This window comes from Artibeus jamaicensis, unplaced genomic scaffold (genome assembly GCF_021234435.1).
Source record: "Artibeus jamaicensis isolate MK-2021 breed Jamaican fruit bat unplaced genomic scaffold, CSHL_Jam_final contig_1998, whole genome shotgun sequence".
Classification (NCBI taxonomy): domain Eukaryota; kingdom Metazoa; phylum Chordata; class Mammalia; order Chiroptera; family Phyllostomidae; genus Artibeus; species Artibeus jamaicensis.
In genome coordinates this window covers 23,390-37,519 of record NW_026521407.1, presented here as the reverse complement: position 1 = coordinate 37,519, position 14,130 = coordinate 23,390, and the positions used below count along the sequence as shown (strand labels likewise).

At 41.5% G+C, this 14,130-nt stretch overlaps 1 protein-coding gene and 1 long non-coding RNA gene across 2 annotated transcripts in view; one reads left to right on the top strand and one right to left on the bottom strand.

The window, feature by feature from the left end:
• Positions 1 to 14,130, top strand: part of LOC119037530 (uncharacterized) — a 40,982-nt gene that overhangs the window by 3,779 nt on the left and 23,073 nt on the right. Inside the window, exon 2 of the long non-coding RNA XR_005080217.2 lies at positions 943 to 1,027. This is a non-coding gene — a long non-coding RNA (uncharacterized LOC119037530). The remainder of the gene's footprint in view (positions 1 to 942; positions 1,028 to 14,130) is intronic.
• The window catches only part of TOP2A (DNA topoisomerase II alpha), a 31,227-nt gene continuing 23,151 nt past the window's right edge, over positions 6,055 to 14,130 (bottom strand). The window contains exons 30-35 of the mRNA XM_037129743.2: positions 9,507 to 9,659; positions 8,725 to 8,848; positions 8,567 to 8,610; positions 8,120 to 8,254; positions 7,470 to 7,669; positions 6,055 to 7,161 (exon numbers count right to left, since the gene is read on the bottom strand). Of these exons, the coding sequence (XP_036985638.2) occupies positions 7,033 to 7,161; positions 7,470 to 7,669; positions 8,120 to 8,254; positions 8,567 to 8,610; positions 8,725 to 8,848; positions 9,507 to 9,659 (785 nt within the window). The 3' untranslated portion in view covers positions 6,055 to 7,032. The remainder of the gene's footprint in view (positions 7,162 to 7,469; positions 7,670 to 8,119; positions 8,255 to 8,566; positions 8,611 to 8,724; positions 8,849 to 9,506; positions 9,660 to 14,130) is intronic.

Sequence of the window (14,130 nt, the reverse complement as noted above, 5' to 3'; positions counted from 1 at the left end):
GTAACCGACCTTCTTGCATACCATTGGCCAGGATGACCTTCTACGAGGAAGGCTGGGAAATGTAGTCTTTCTTCTGGGTGGCCTTGCACCCAAGAAAGGAGAATTTTTTTAGTCTTTGTTGTCACGAATCTGTGTCTGGTATTGGCCCTCCACGCTGACTTGGGGAGTCAGAGAAATACAGTTCCCCCGGAAGTCAGCCCCCACCAGCCACTTCTGTGCAGTCTCCCTCCCCTAGGAAGAAGGAAGCTGTTGCTGTCTTGCTTGTCATCTTGTCCCCAGGCCCTTCCAAACCCCTGCCTCTCTGGGCCTGCCTTCTTGTGTCTCTGCCTAGTCTCATCCCCTTTCTTGTTCTTGAGCAGAGCAGCCATTACTGCCTGCCCACGGGAGGCCCCCACCTGGTCTCTTCCTCATTGCCCCCCTTTCTAGGTTGTACACGGGCAACTTTGCTTAAAAAGGACAATAACTGACCTGATGGTGGCTGGGACCAGCAGGTGGCCCCATCTGAGTGGCCAAGGGGCCTGGGAGCCCCTCTCTCCCTTTCCTTGAAGCCCAGAGTGAACTGACAGATGAGAGGAACTGCTGGGAGAGTGGGGTGGGCGAAGGGTAAGGATCTGAGTTATGAAGAGTCATCTTCCAAAGTCCCGTTCCCCTCCTGCAGGGCTGCAGTTCGTAAGTGCCCGCTGGTACAAGCAACCACAGCCACTTCCTGCAGCCTTGGGTCCTCAACCTTCTCTCTGTCACCCCAGGAGCCAGATGAACTCAAGATCAGCGGAAGGACACACCAAAGTAACTCCCTTCTGAAAGCAGTACTCTCGGGTCCTAGGGACTGCCCTTACCCAGGCCCTGGAAGGTCACGGAAAGTTACTAGAGGCAGAAGCCAAAGACACCTGGGGATTGGGCTTCCTTTCCTCTGGCCGAAATATATCTTTTTGCATTTATCAGGCTGTATCGGGCCACCTTGAGGCCAATGAAGAGGCTGTCTCACGAAAAGAAACAGATCTGACTCCAGCAAGTACTGAGGACAAAGGTAAGGGGGCTTGTAAAATGATACAACTGTTTTGAAAAGTTTGGTAGTTTCTTAGAAAGGTAATCATATACTTAACAAATACCCCGACAGTTCCATGTTGAGGTATTTACCCATGAGAAATGAGAAAATACGGCTGTGAGAAAATGCACGCTAATGTTCCTAACAGCTTTATCTATTATAAGCCCAAACTGGAAATAACCGAATGTCCATCAACAGGCAAAAAGATAAACAATCCATACAATGGAATAATATTCAGCAATTAAAAAAAAGAGGGAACTGTTGACACAGGCAACATGGGTGAATTTCAAAACCATAATGCGAATGGAAGAAGCCAGACATAGAAACAAACATACTGTGTGGTTCCGTTTATGTGAAGTTTTGGAATAGGTAAAACTGTCCTAAAATGGTAGGCATCAGAGCCGTGTTTGCCCGGGGTCCAGCGTTAAAGAGACACATGAGAGCTTCTGGGGGTGATGGAATATTTCGTCATGGTGATTCTGCAGGAATATGCATTTGTCAGAAGTCATCAGTCTGTACACTTAGGATGGGTACATTTTATGTCTGTACATTATACCTCAATAAAGTTGCTTTGAAAAGAAAGAAATGCTGGTCTTTACTGCAGACCAGCACCTTCAAGGAGGTGGTGAGAGGAAGACTTGCTCTGGCGTCTTTACACATCTCTCTCTCTCCACCTCTCTGGGCAGCCTCTTTCCTCCTCTTCCTTCACTGTCTTTGTTAAGATAGGACAAGAATCTCAAGGTCTGGGCTATTCTTACTAAATGCTATTCTTGCTAAATGTTAAAATGTAGCACAGTATTTTGCAGACCAGTTGTAAACAATACCTCAACCAGTAAGTGTAGGCAACTGCAAGGAAGTCTACCACCACCACCACCACCACCACGGGTAACTAAGTAGATAGTGTATAGTTTTCAGGAACAACTTGGCACCTGCTCCAGAGACACGTTACTATCAGGATTGACAGCTTCCAGCCTTATGCAAATCAGCTGGTGGGCTGCCCTTCTAAATCAGCTGAGAACGTTTTTTTGTATCTGGGAGTTGTATACACAGAAAAGTTAAGACCACGAGGCTCTTCCGAAGATGCTGTAATGGAAGCGATCTCTCTTTAGTCGTGGGAACAGCGCCCGGTGTGACGTGGTTGACGAACAGTGTGAAGGGGATTCTGGGTTGAATGCCACAGCTCAGCAGCTCTTCACCCTGCGTCCCCAGGTAAATTGTCACTACTGAGAACACCTATCAGTAGGTCAGGCGGTGGCTGTATGAAAGCTTTCTGGTGGTTCCTAGAAGTGAAATTGTGTCCACTAATCGTTTAGCATCTTACTTCCTCACAGCTGAAGAGATAGGCAAAACTCAACAATTCTCTGCATGTTTCTGTTAAACATTTTTTACATTGTTGCAACACATCTACATGTAGGAAGTGCGCTGTTTCATAAAACTCTTACAGGGCTGCCATTCATCGCCAGGTCACCGTGTGCGCATGTTAGCCTGATGCAAGGCGGTGCGGTGATGCTGGCGTTCCCAGGGTGTGACTGTGTCTACCGTCGCCAGTGCGTTCACGAGCATGGCCTGAAATAGGAACTGTGCGTTGCTGAAACTGTGACCAGGGAGTTCAATGCCTTCAGCAGCAAACACTATGCCAGTGAGGAACTGCTCTTTGTTAAAGTTTTGACTGGTCCAGCAAAGATACAGTGCATTAGCATGACTGTATCCCGTTCATAGCTTTAGGGCCAGATTGGGAAGATTAGTCTGTCTAAGGAAAGAGGCTTGAGTGAAGGATTCCTAAGGAAAGAAGGAACCCCAAGTGAACTTGTTTGCAGCTTTCAGAACCGAGGCTGGCATATCTACTATCGCAGGGGATCCTGGGTCCTTTGGGTACCACAGTGGACTTGGGAGTTTTTATTAATTAGGGTTCTCCAGAAACATAGAACCAATAGGATATACACAGTAAGTCCTCACTTGACATTGATGACAGGAGGAGTAATGCAGCCCGAGGCTGAAGGCCTGACAGCCAGGCCGGTGATGTGAATCTGAGTCCCAAGGCCCAAGAGCCAGGAGCGCCAGTGTCCAAAGGCAGAAAGTTGGTCTCAGCTTAGAAACAGCAAATTCGCCCTTCCTCCTCCGCCTTTTCCTCCTCGGGTTTCACCAGGTTGGATGATGCCCACCTGCACTGATGAGGGTATTCTTTGTCCAGTTTATTGACTCCAACATGAATTTCTTCTAGAGACAGTCACAGACACACTCAGAAATATTTTACTATCTGGGCATCCTTTTTAGCCCAGTCAAGTTGACCCACATACCTTACCATCGCTGACTTTTTCAAACCAGCCTGCAGACATCCGCTTGGATTTGCAATAGTGCAGCACGTTCAGTATCACATTAGAACTAGAACCTATGTTATTGTTAAAACCAGAATTATAAACAAAAATTACTTAAATCTCATTATCCAGAGAAAATCAGCGAACATTTTGCCACAATAGGCCTTCCAATGCATGTGCTGTTGGTTCTCATATTTTGGTGTGTATCAGAATTTAACTGTGGTACTTATGAATGTAAGTGCTCTCAAGACAGTTCTGGGGTGGGCCCAGTAACTTGAATTTCTAACAAGCTGTCAGGTCATGCTGATGCTGCTGGTCCAGGGACCACACAGAGAGGTTCTGGTATGGGGTTTATACCTTTGCCGTTCTAAGTGGGGTCTCCAACCATCAGCGCTGACAAGTTAGGAGCCTGTTAGTAAGTCTCCAGCCCCACCCGAGACCTACGAAATCACTGCATCAGAATCTGCAGTGTAACAAGATCCCTAAGTATGAGAACCACTGGTCTGTATTTGAGCCTCATACTGTCCAAATAGCTTTTCCTCCCACTTTATTATAGTATAACTTATAATAAAATGCACCATTTTATAATGTAATTCAGAGTTTTGACAAATTGTATAGGATAGTTTTGTATCTCCCCCTCTCAGCCACTTAACACAACTTTCCTGTCCTATTAAATGTTCTGGGAAAACATTTTTGTTTTAATGGATTTTAGAGAAAGAGGAAAAGGAAGCATTGATTCACTGCTCCATCCATCCACACTTGTTGGTTGAATCTTGCATGTGCCAAATGGGGATCGAACTGCAAACCTGGTGCATCAGGACGAGGCTCCAAGTCAGCTTCCCCAGCCAGGGCAAAAATGACTTTTCATGGCTATATACTGCATGATAAGGATGTACCGGTCTAACCATTCAGGACATCTCTGCTGTTCCTAGTTTTTTACCAGTGCAAATAATGCTTCAGTGAATACTTTTCGACACAAAGTTTTTGCTTTTCAATATTCACAATAGTTTTCCTAAAATGGAATTACTGAGGAAAGGGATACTGGGCGGGCAAGACACAGCATAATTAATATGACTGTAATCTATTACACTTGAAGAGAAAGTTAATGAATTAGTCCCATTGCAGCAAAACAAACCTTTCAATTAATTAGCCATTCTTTTGGAACTTATAATTGATGTAATATCTACTTATCTAAGCCATGGTTCGTGTATGTAGGAAATAACTACATTCTACAAAGGGTCTAAATGTGTAAACCATTGTTTATTAGCACTAAAATTTTTATCGCCTAGAGTGCCAGTATCTTAATGGAGTCAGGAATATATTTACTTGAAATCTTAGCAAGTACCTTACTGATCAGGAGTAAACTTCTACTTTCAAAAGGGAAATGTTTCTGAAGAGGGTTTATGTTTCTTTCTAAAGAGGGTGGCATGTGCTTTTCCCCCCACTATTTTAACCTGCTTTCAGTGCACAGGATCATTCTTAATGAGTACTGGGTATTCCTCATTTTACCATAATTTAAACTAATTGTTTTACTAAATCTCTCCTGTTTGAACACTTAGGTTACATTCAATTTTATTATTACAGAAGTTTCAATATACATCCTGTATATGGCTTTGGGGAGAGAAATGTAGATTTAACACAGTTGTGAGAAATAATGAGATCCTTTATACACTTTGCCTATGGTAGCATTTTGCAAAACCGTCATAACAAGGATATTGATATTTCCTGTTACTGGAACTTGCATTTGTGTATCTTTACTTAGCTTTTCGCATAGTCCAATTCTGCTCTTGAACTGAATTTCTTAAAGTGAGAGTCTGGGACAAAGAGCTTGGCCTTTTTGCCCTGGTTCTGATGAAAGAACTCACTTTTTAATATTTTTGTCAACACTACCCTTGGGGATATGTTTAGGTTTATACCTCTTGAGAAAAGTAACTCAAGATGACTTTTCTCCTAGTACCTTTTAAAAGTTTTTTTTTTTTTTGACATTTAAATATTTAGTCTATTGGAACTTAACTTTGGTGTAAGATGTGAGGAAGAGTTGGATTTACCTAAATTTTTTTTTTTCAACTAGCCAGTTGTCCCAGTATAATTTACTGATATCAAGTACTTGGCTAGGTTTATCAAAAATAGTTGTTAAACCCTGGCTGGTGTGGCTCAGTTGGCTGGGCATCGTCCTGCAAACTGGAAAGTTGTGGGCTCGATTCCTGGTCAGGGCACAGGCCTGGGTTGCAGGTTTGATCCCCAGTTGGGGCATGTGCAAGAGGGAACTGATCAATGTTTCCCTCTCACTCTGATATTTCTTCCCCTCTCTTTCTCCCTCCCTTCCCCTCTCTAGAATCAATAAAAAAAAAAATGTTAAAATAGGAAATCATTAAAAAAATACATGCATATTTAAAACTATTTACTGATGATGTAGGGCCAAGGCCTTTTGAGTGTGGAGAAAAACTTAGTACTCATGTATAAAACCCAGGGAAAAAGCTGGATTGGCCCTGATTAGGTCATGATGCCTAACTCTTAGACCCATCCCTATGGTCAGGGGCTGTCAGGAAAATGAGAATATGATCAGAACAGTTTTCAAAAGGAAGTTAAGAAAAAAAAGTTTAAACTCTTATTAAGAAAAAGGGACGTGAAGAGGGATATATTTTAGAGTAAGAAAAAGGTATAGTGCAGGGAGAAAAAGGGCCAATCAGTCAGTTGCAATGTTCACAATGTTTTATTGAAGTACAAAATTGTTGGAATTAATAAGCTAAATAGAAAAACATATTAAATATTTACAAAAACATTGATAACACCACTCACATTAGACACATGTAAAAGGCAGAAAGGTCTTAAAGAGTTTACAAGTTGAAAATTATGGAGATTTCCAAAAATGGATAGACCAGCTCGCTGCTGAGTATGGCATCAATTAAAATATGTGAGATCTTTGAGTGAGTGTTGTCCTCACTCTTCTGCAATCCAGGGCTCCTGAGAAATTTGTTCTTTGGGAAATTCAGACTCAGAGACATCAAAAGGAAAAAAGTCAAAAGTTGAGATAGTCACATAACTTACAGTATAATTTCCTTCTTCCCGTTGACTGTGTTGAGGGTAAACAGCCAGGGTGTTTTTCTTTAGCCTCTGCTGATATTCTGAAGGATATGAGCAACTCATTGTTGAACAAAAGTTCAAAAAAGGCCAAGTGGAGAGAGTATTTGTACTAGAACTATCAAGTTCTATTTGATGGAAAATTACCTATGCAACTGAGAGAAAACAGAATTGTGCTCTATCTCATATTTATGAAAGTGGGAATGAAGGCACAGTAGATACACACTTTTATATCAAAGTGATCCAATGTTAGCTTAGTGCATTATGGTCAGTGAACTACATTATGCTGAAGTGACCACACAGCTACCTTTAGAGTCCAGAAGAAGTTAAAATCAGATTTTAAAGACAAAATAAACTGAAAACATAAACAAAGCAGAGACGCAAACAAAATCCATGGGATGGATCACCATTTAGGTGGTATTACAAAAAGATAAGGGACACTGAGGTCTACATACTTCCCTTTGATGGTTCCAGATTAAAACTATCTTCCTCAAACTAAATTCAAAGGGGAGCAAAATAAAGAGATTGAGGTACTTTTAAAACCAGTCTTGGGCTGAATAAGATCATTACTTAAAATAGTCATCTCACATTTTAAAACAGATCATCGTCATCTGATTCTTCAAGGTACTTTATAGGTTTCTTTGCCCGTCCAGACTTTACCCGAGGGGCCACTGCAGAGTCTAAGTCCAGGTGGAAGTCATCACCCTCCGCCTTGTATTTCTAAAAGAGAAAAGCCCAAGTGATTTGCACATGTGAACCCAATGGCAGAGCTTTAATGCAGAAAATGTATCAGCAGACTATAATTTAGGTTTTCCGCCTTTTAATTGTGGTAAGAAATAGATCTAGGGCGATTCTCATGGACTAAGTGGCATATGTAACTTAGTTACAACTAAACTAAATACAGTAAAAGCTAATAAGTTATGGGATTTACATTTATTTTCTTAAAAATGTGCCAAATTATTAAGAGCAAAGCTTCATTATGTTTTAAAACATCTACAAGCAAAGGACTGGTTAGGATAAACACTCACCTTGCTTGTGACTGCTTTAGAAATCATTTTCTCAAAATTAGAGTCGGAATCATCAGAAGTAGATGGCTTCCTTTTGCGGCGATTCTTGGTTTTAGGGGGATCAGGCTTTTGAGGGACATCAGAAGTCAAGCCTGGATCCTTTTTGGTACCTTTTGGTGCAGCCCTTTTGGGGGCACCCGTAGTGGAGGTGGAAGACTGACCTGCAAGTCAACACAGGGATTCATCACGGCCACTCTCAGATGAATTGTTCTTACTGTGAACTGTCTTTAGCAACCTGTTGACTATTTACATATAACACAGGAAAAGACAATCAAATAGAACTGAAAATATGCTAGAGAACCAGTGTTCTTAAGCATCCATTTAAAAAATAAGAATATGTTTTATCTTAAACATTTGCAACTGTTTGTAAATACTATCCCAGTCATAGAAACAAGCTGGATAATGCCTGGCATTTTGAGAAACATGGTACTTTTAAACCTTTTACCACCAATTACAGTTATAAAGATCTAAAGACTTTCTTTAATTTAGGAAAGATTAAATTTCAATATCAGTAACAAAATTTTTTGTGGCAATAAAAAATGGAAATTGACTTCTGGCAACCAGTTAGTTAATCCCAATATTATTAACCCATCTGAAAGACTTAGGCTCACTTTTTGCTGTAATCTTCTTCACTGTTACTCTCTTTTTAGAAACAGGGTTTGTAGTTTTGGTTTCGGCTGGGAAGTCAGCCGCAGGTGAACTTGGAGGAGGTGGTGCACTGTCCTTGGCATCATCAAGATCTAGGACTTGAAAAGGAAAATAGTACATGTAAGCGACACAGGAAAATCCACTCACTGCTTAGTCCCTCCTATGAATTCAGTTATTTTTGTATCTCTAGCACCTAGCATAGTACCTGGCAAGCACACGAAACTTTTAGTGTATTAAATGTAGAGCCTATTTATTTGCAAAACCGAAAATGGACAACGTCAATGTGATGCTAATGAAAACCCACATTATTTTCAAAGGCAGGACTGGGCTAGTGTAGCCCGGATGAGAACCCGGGTGGATCTGAGCACCCAGTGATGCAGATGCTTCACTATTTTTACTTAAACACATACCTGACGTGGTGCTCTCCTGTGGCTTCAATTCTTTGTTCATACGTCTAGAATAAAAAAAATTACATCCTGACAACCAATTCTAAATGTGTCAAACAACAAAGAAGATATCAACTATGAAAAATGATCATGATCAAATCCCTATTAGAGAAGACGCTTACTTTGGGGGAGTTTTGGTCTTAATTGGACTAGCATCTGATGGGACAAAATCTTCATCTTCACTTTTTTTATCAAGATCTGAGAAATCTTCATCTGAATCCAAATCCACCGTGAATTTGGTTTTTGCTATTAAAAACATTCATGTATAAAGAATTAAAGAGAGTTAATAGAATATTTGATCCATAATTGATGTAACATTTCATGAAAATTTAAAGCTTTAGTTGAATTTCCTAAAAGATGCTTTAGTTGTTTTTTTTTTTTTTTTAAAGATTTTATTTACTTATCTTTAGAGAGGAAGGGAAGGAGAGAGGGAGAGAAATATCAATGTATGGTTGCCTCTCGTGGGTCCCCTGCTGGGAACTGGCCTGCAACCCAGGCATGTGCCCTGACTAGGAATTGAACTGTGATTGTGGGGTTCACAAGCCTGCGCTCAATCCACTGAGCTGTACCAGCCAGGGCTAAGATGCTTTAGTTTCTAAAAAATTTAACATAGCCTTGGCCAGGTAGCTCAGTTGGTTAGAACACTGTTCTTAGAGCAATGTATTTTGTTCCAATATGCCAAAGTTGTGGTTTCAATTCCCGGTCAGGGCACATGTAAGAAGCAACCAATGAATGCATAAGTAAGTGGAACAACAAATCAATGTTTCCCTCCCTCTCTCTTGGGGGGGGGGGATATATATAATTACTGCTCTAACATATAACAATTTCTGGGATTGAATGCACTGAGGTATAGATTGCCCAGTCAAATCTTTTATATGTCTACATGTTCTTCAGTTTATCTTACCCGCTGCTCTTCGTGGCTCTATTTCCCGTGGAGGGACATCAAAGTCACTTTCGTTACCACTCATATCTGACTCCGAATCAGACCAGGGGTTTCTCTTCTTTCCTTTTTTGACTGGTTTAAATGGCAATGTATTTTGTTTCTTTGCTTTGGTACCTAGAAGGGAGAAAGGAATTAACCACCTTCAGATATCCGTAGCACTTTTCTGCATCTATCATCCACCCATCCTTTAAATATTTATTGAGCTCTAAGCTAGTACTGAGAATAAATACAGTGGGGTAAGCAGAAACAGATGTAGTCCCTCTTCCCATGCAGCTGATAGATTGGCCACCTAATCTCATAAATTAATAAAATGTGTTTATGAAGGGTATGTGGTATATATGCTTATGTGTATAAAGATGAGGCTTCTCTAAGGGAAAGACACTTGAGCTACAATCTGCAGGCTAAGTAAGAGTTAACTAGTGGAAAGGAGGTGGGTGACGAAATCTTCCAGTTCAGGAAATAGCATGTGAGAAAACAGTGCCTTTAGGGATCTGAAAGAAATCCGTTAGGGCTAGGAAGTAGAAGCTAGGGAGAGAAAGGGTGGTCTTGTTAAGAATTGTTTTATTATTATTATTGTTTATCCTCACCTGAGGGCACATTTACTGATTTTAGAGAGAGAGGAAAAGGAGAGAGGGAAGGGGGGAGGGGGGAGGGAGAGGGGGAGAGAGAGAGAGACATGGATTAGTTGCCTCCTGTATGTGCCTTGACTGAGGATTGAACCTACAACCTAGGTATGTGCCCTGACCAGGAATCAAATCTCAAACCCACAACTGTTTTGGTGTGTGGGACGATGCTCTAAACAACTGAGTCACCCAACCAGGGCAAGGATTTTGTTTTCAATAGGGCACCAATATGACCAGATTTACCTTTTAAGAAGTTCTCTCAGGTTAAAAAGTGGAGCTCAGAAAGGAGCAGAATAGGTACAAGGAGATCAATGCAAGTTATTATTCAAGTCAAGGCAAGGCAAGGGAGACAATTCAAAGGGAAAAGAACAGCTGGAACCAAACCCTGAGGAATATTTCATGGGTTTGTGAGGCAGTTAAATGTCACTAAGTCTTGCTAATTCTTTTCCCCAAATGTCTCTCATACCTCTCCTTTGCTCTTTATTTCCCTCATGTTGGTAATTCAAGATTATTGCTCTGATATACTCCTTCATATTTTTATCAGTATACATACTGATTTCATATTTCCTAGCTGAATCTAATGATATCCATCCTTCTACAACCTGGTTTTCTGGCTCTCCGTAACTGGTTTCACTATGTTCCATTATTTTCCTATACACCCCCTTCTGTTAAGGGGGCCTTCTCATTGTTCCACACATATTATATGCCCATCTTTCTTCTCCCAACATGGAATGCCTAAATTATACCTAATCTTTGAGAATCTAACCCCTTTCACAAAATGTCTATAACCCACACTGACCTCACCTTTCTCTAAATTGCTACAATGGCTAGTATATACTGCTGTAAGTTTTTTCTTAAGGGTAAATACCATGCTCTCCTACTTCTTCCTTATTTATTTGTTTGTTTGTTTGTTTTTAGAGAGAAGGGACAGGAGGGAGAATGAGAGGGAGAGAAACATTGATGTGAGAGAACAACATTGATTGGTTGCCTTTCGCACACATCCTAGCTGGGGACCAGGCCTACAACCCAGGCATGTGCCCTGGCTGGGAATCAAACTGGCGACCTTTTGCTTTGCATAACCACGCTCAACCAACTGAGCCATGCCAGTCAGCGCTCGCCCATTTCTTGTGCCTTCACAATATTTAAGACAGTGATGGGTACATGAATGTTCAAAATACGTACCTGATCTATCAGTTTTTATATGCTAAATGATTGTTAGTTGGGTTTATAGTTTATGTATGCTGCATTATAAGGCTAATATATAATTTTGCACAGCATGGCAAAGACAATATAGCTTTATTACTTCTTTTTAATACTTAGGTGTTTCCATTGTTTTATTTATCTTTTACTCCGCACAGAACTGACCACGTGTTATCTATCATAAGTAAATACTCAAGAATAGACAGAGATCAACTGATGGAATATAGTTGAGACAAGGGCAAAGACAGTTCAGTGGGGAAAGAAGTTTTGAACATATGGTGCTGGGACAACTGGATATGCACATGCAAAAGAATGGGGTTGGATTCCTTCTTTAAGTCATATACAAAAATGAATTAAAAATGGATCAGAGACCTAAATGTAAGAGCTAAAACTAAAATTTTTGCAAGAAAACATAAGGGTAAGTCTACATGACCTTGGATTTGGTATAAGATTAGATATAACACTAGGACTTCTGCCAAGATGGAGGCATAGGTGGAGATGCTGTGCTTTCTCACACAACCAGGGTTAGAGACAACTAAATATCAGCAACAGAAAACAGCCAGAACACAGAAAATTGACCTTTTCAGAAGTCTGATAACAACAAATTCTTCAGCCTGACCGGTAAGAGGGGTGAAACCAGTGGCTGGCGGAGCGGGGTTGCACAGGAAAACTCAGTCAGATGGACTCAAGCGCGAGGAACCCAGGCGCAGGGTTGGACCTAGTGAGCGACCCAGCAAGTGACCACGGGGAAACAGTGAGGGAGCAGGGCTTCGGGTTGACTGAGGTTGCGCATTCGTGCGCAGAAAAGACAAGTGAGGGAGTGGGCGATTAGACGGGACCCAGCAGGCCCCAGCGGCGAGTGGCAGCAGAGGGCGCCGCCATTTCCCCACTCTGACACTGCTTCCACATACAGCGTCATAACCCAGCGACCTGAATGGCCCTGCCCTGGGGAACCACCTAAGGTTCTGCTCCTCACCCAGCAGCGCGAAACAGCAGAGGGGGTCACCATTTCCCCGCTCTGACCACGCCCCCACATACAGCATCACAACCCAGCGACCTGGGAGTCCAAGGCACCGCTCCTCATACTTAAGGGGTGTGAACAGACCAAAAATGGCTCAAGATCTCAAAGCCCCAGAGTCTATAAATCTAAGCGATGAAGAAATAGCAAAACTCTCAGACGCACAGTTTAAAACACTGGTGATCAGGATCCTCACAGAACTGGTTGATTATAGCCACAAATTAGAGAAACATATGAAGGCAAAACTAATTGAAATGAATGGAATTGCACAGGAAACCAATAGCGATGAAAAGGAAACTGGGACTTAAATCAATGGAGTGGACCAGAAGAAAGCAAATAATGGCCAAACAGAAAAGAGTGAAGAAGCAAGAATTCAAAAAAATGAGCAGAGTCTTAAGAACCTCCAGGACATCTTTAAATTCTCCAACATCCGAATTATAGGGGTACCAGAAGGGGGAAAGACACAGCCACCAGTGGAAAACTTATTTGAACAAATAATAAAGGAGAACTTCCCCAATCTGGCAAAGGAAATAGACTTCCAGGAAATCCAGGTAGCTCAGAGAGTCCCAAAGAAGTTGGACCCAAGAAGGAACACACCAAGGCACAGCATCATTATATTAGCCAAGATTCAAATGAAGGAGAGAATCCTTGAAGCAGCAAGAGCTAAGGGGACAGTCACCTACAAAGGAGTTCCCATCAGACTGTCAGCAGATTTCTCAAAAGAGACCTTAACAGGCAAGAAGGGGCTGGAAAGAGGTATTCCAAGTCATGAAATCCAAAGACCTACAACCAAGATTGCTCTATCCAGCAAAACTTTCATTTAGAATGGAAGGACAGATAGTGCTTCTCAGATAAGACCAAATTCAAGGAGTTCATCATCACCAAGCCCTTATTATGTGAAATGTTAAAGGGACTTATCTAAGAAAAAAGTTAAAGAAACATGAACAGTGAAAGGACAGCAAACTCACAGTTATTAACAACCACACCTAAAACGAAAGCAAACTAAAAGGACAGCTAGATCAGGAGCTGAACCATAGAAATGAAGATCTCAAGGAGGGTTCCAAGAGGGAAGTAGGAGGAGGAGAAGGGGGGAGAAGGTACAGAAAATAAGTAGCATAGACAGTAGATAGAAAATAGATGGGGGGGCAAGAATAGTATGGGAAATATAGAATCTAAAGAACTTGAGACCTATGGTCATAAACTAAAGGGGGGGGTAATGGTGGGGACGGGGGGGGGTAGGGTGGAGGGGAATGAAGGGGGGAATAGAACAACTGTAACGGCATAATCAATTAAAAAAATATTTAAAAAAAAAGCCAAAAAAAGATATAACACTAAAAGATATGAGCAATTAATGAATAAAAAAAAGGATAAATGAGACTTCATGAAAATTAAAAACTTGTATTTCAAAATACACCATCAAAAAAATCCACTGAGGCCCTGGCTGGTGTGGCTCAGTGGATTGAGCGCGGGCCTGCGAACCAGACAATTGCGGTTCGATTCCCAGTCAGGGCACATACCAGGGTTGCAGGCTGGTTCCCTGCAGGCCAGTTCCCAGCAGGGGATGCATGAAAGGCAACCATACATTGATGTTTCTCTCCCTCTCTCCTTCTCCCCTTCCCCTCTAAAGATAAATAAAATCTTTAAAAAAAAAAAATCCACTGAATGGTAGAAAATATGCAAATGATCTGAATAGACATTTCTCCAAAGAAATATAAATGGCCAATAAGCACATGAAAAGATGCTC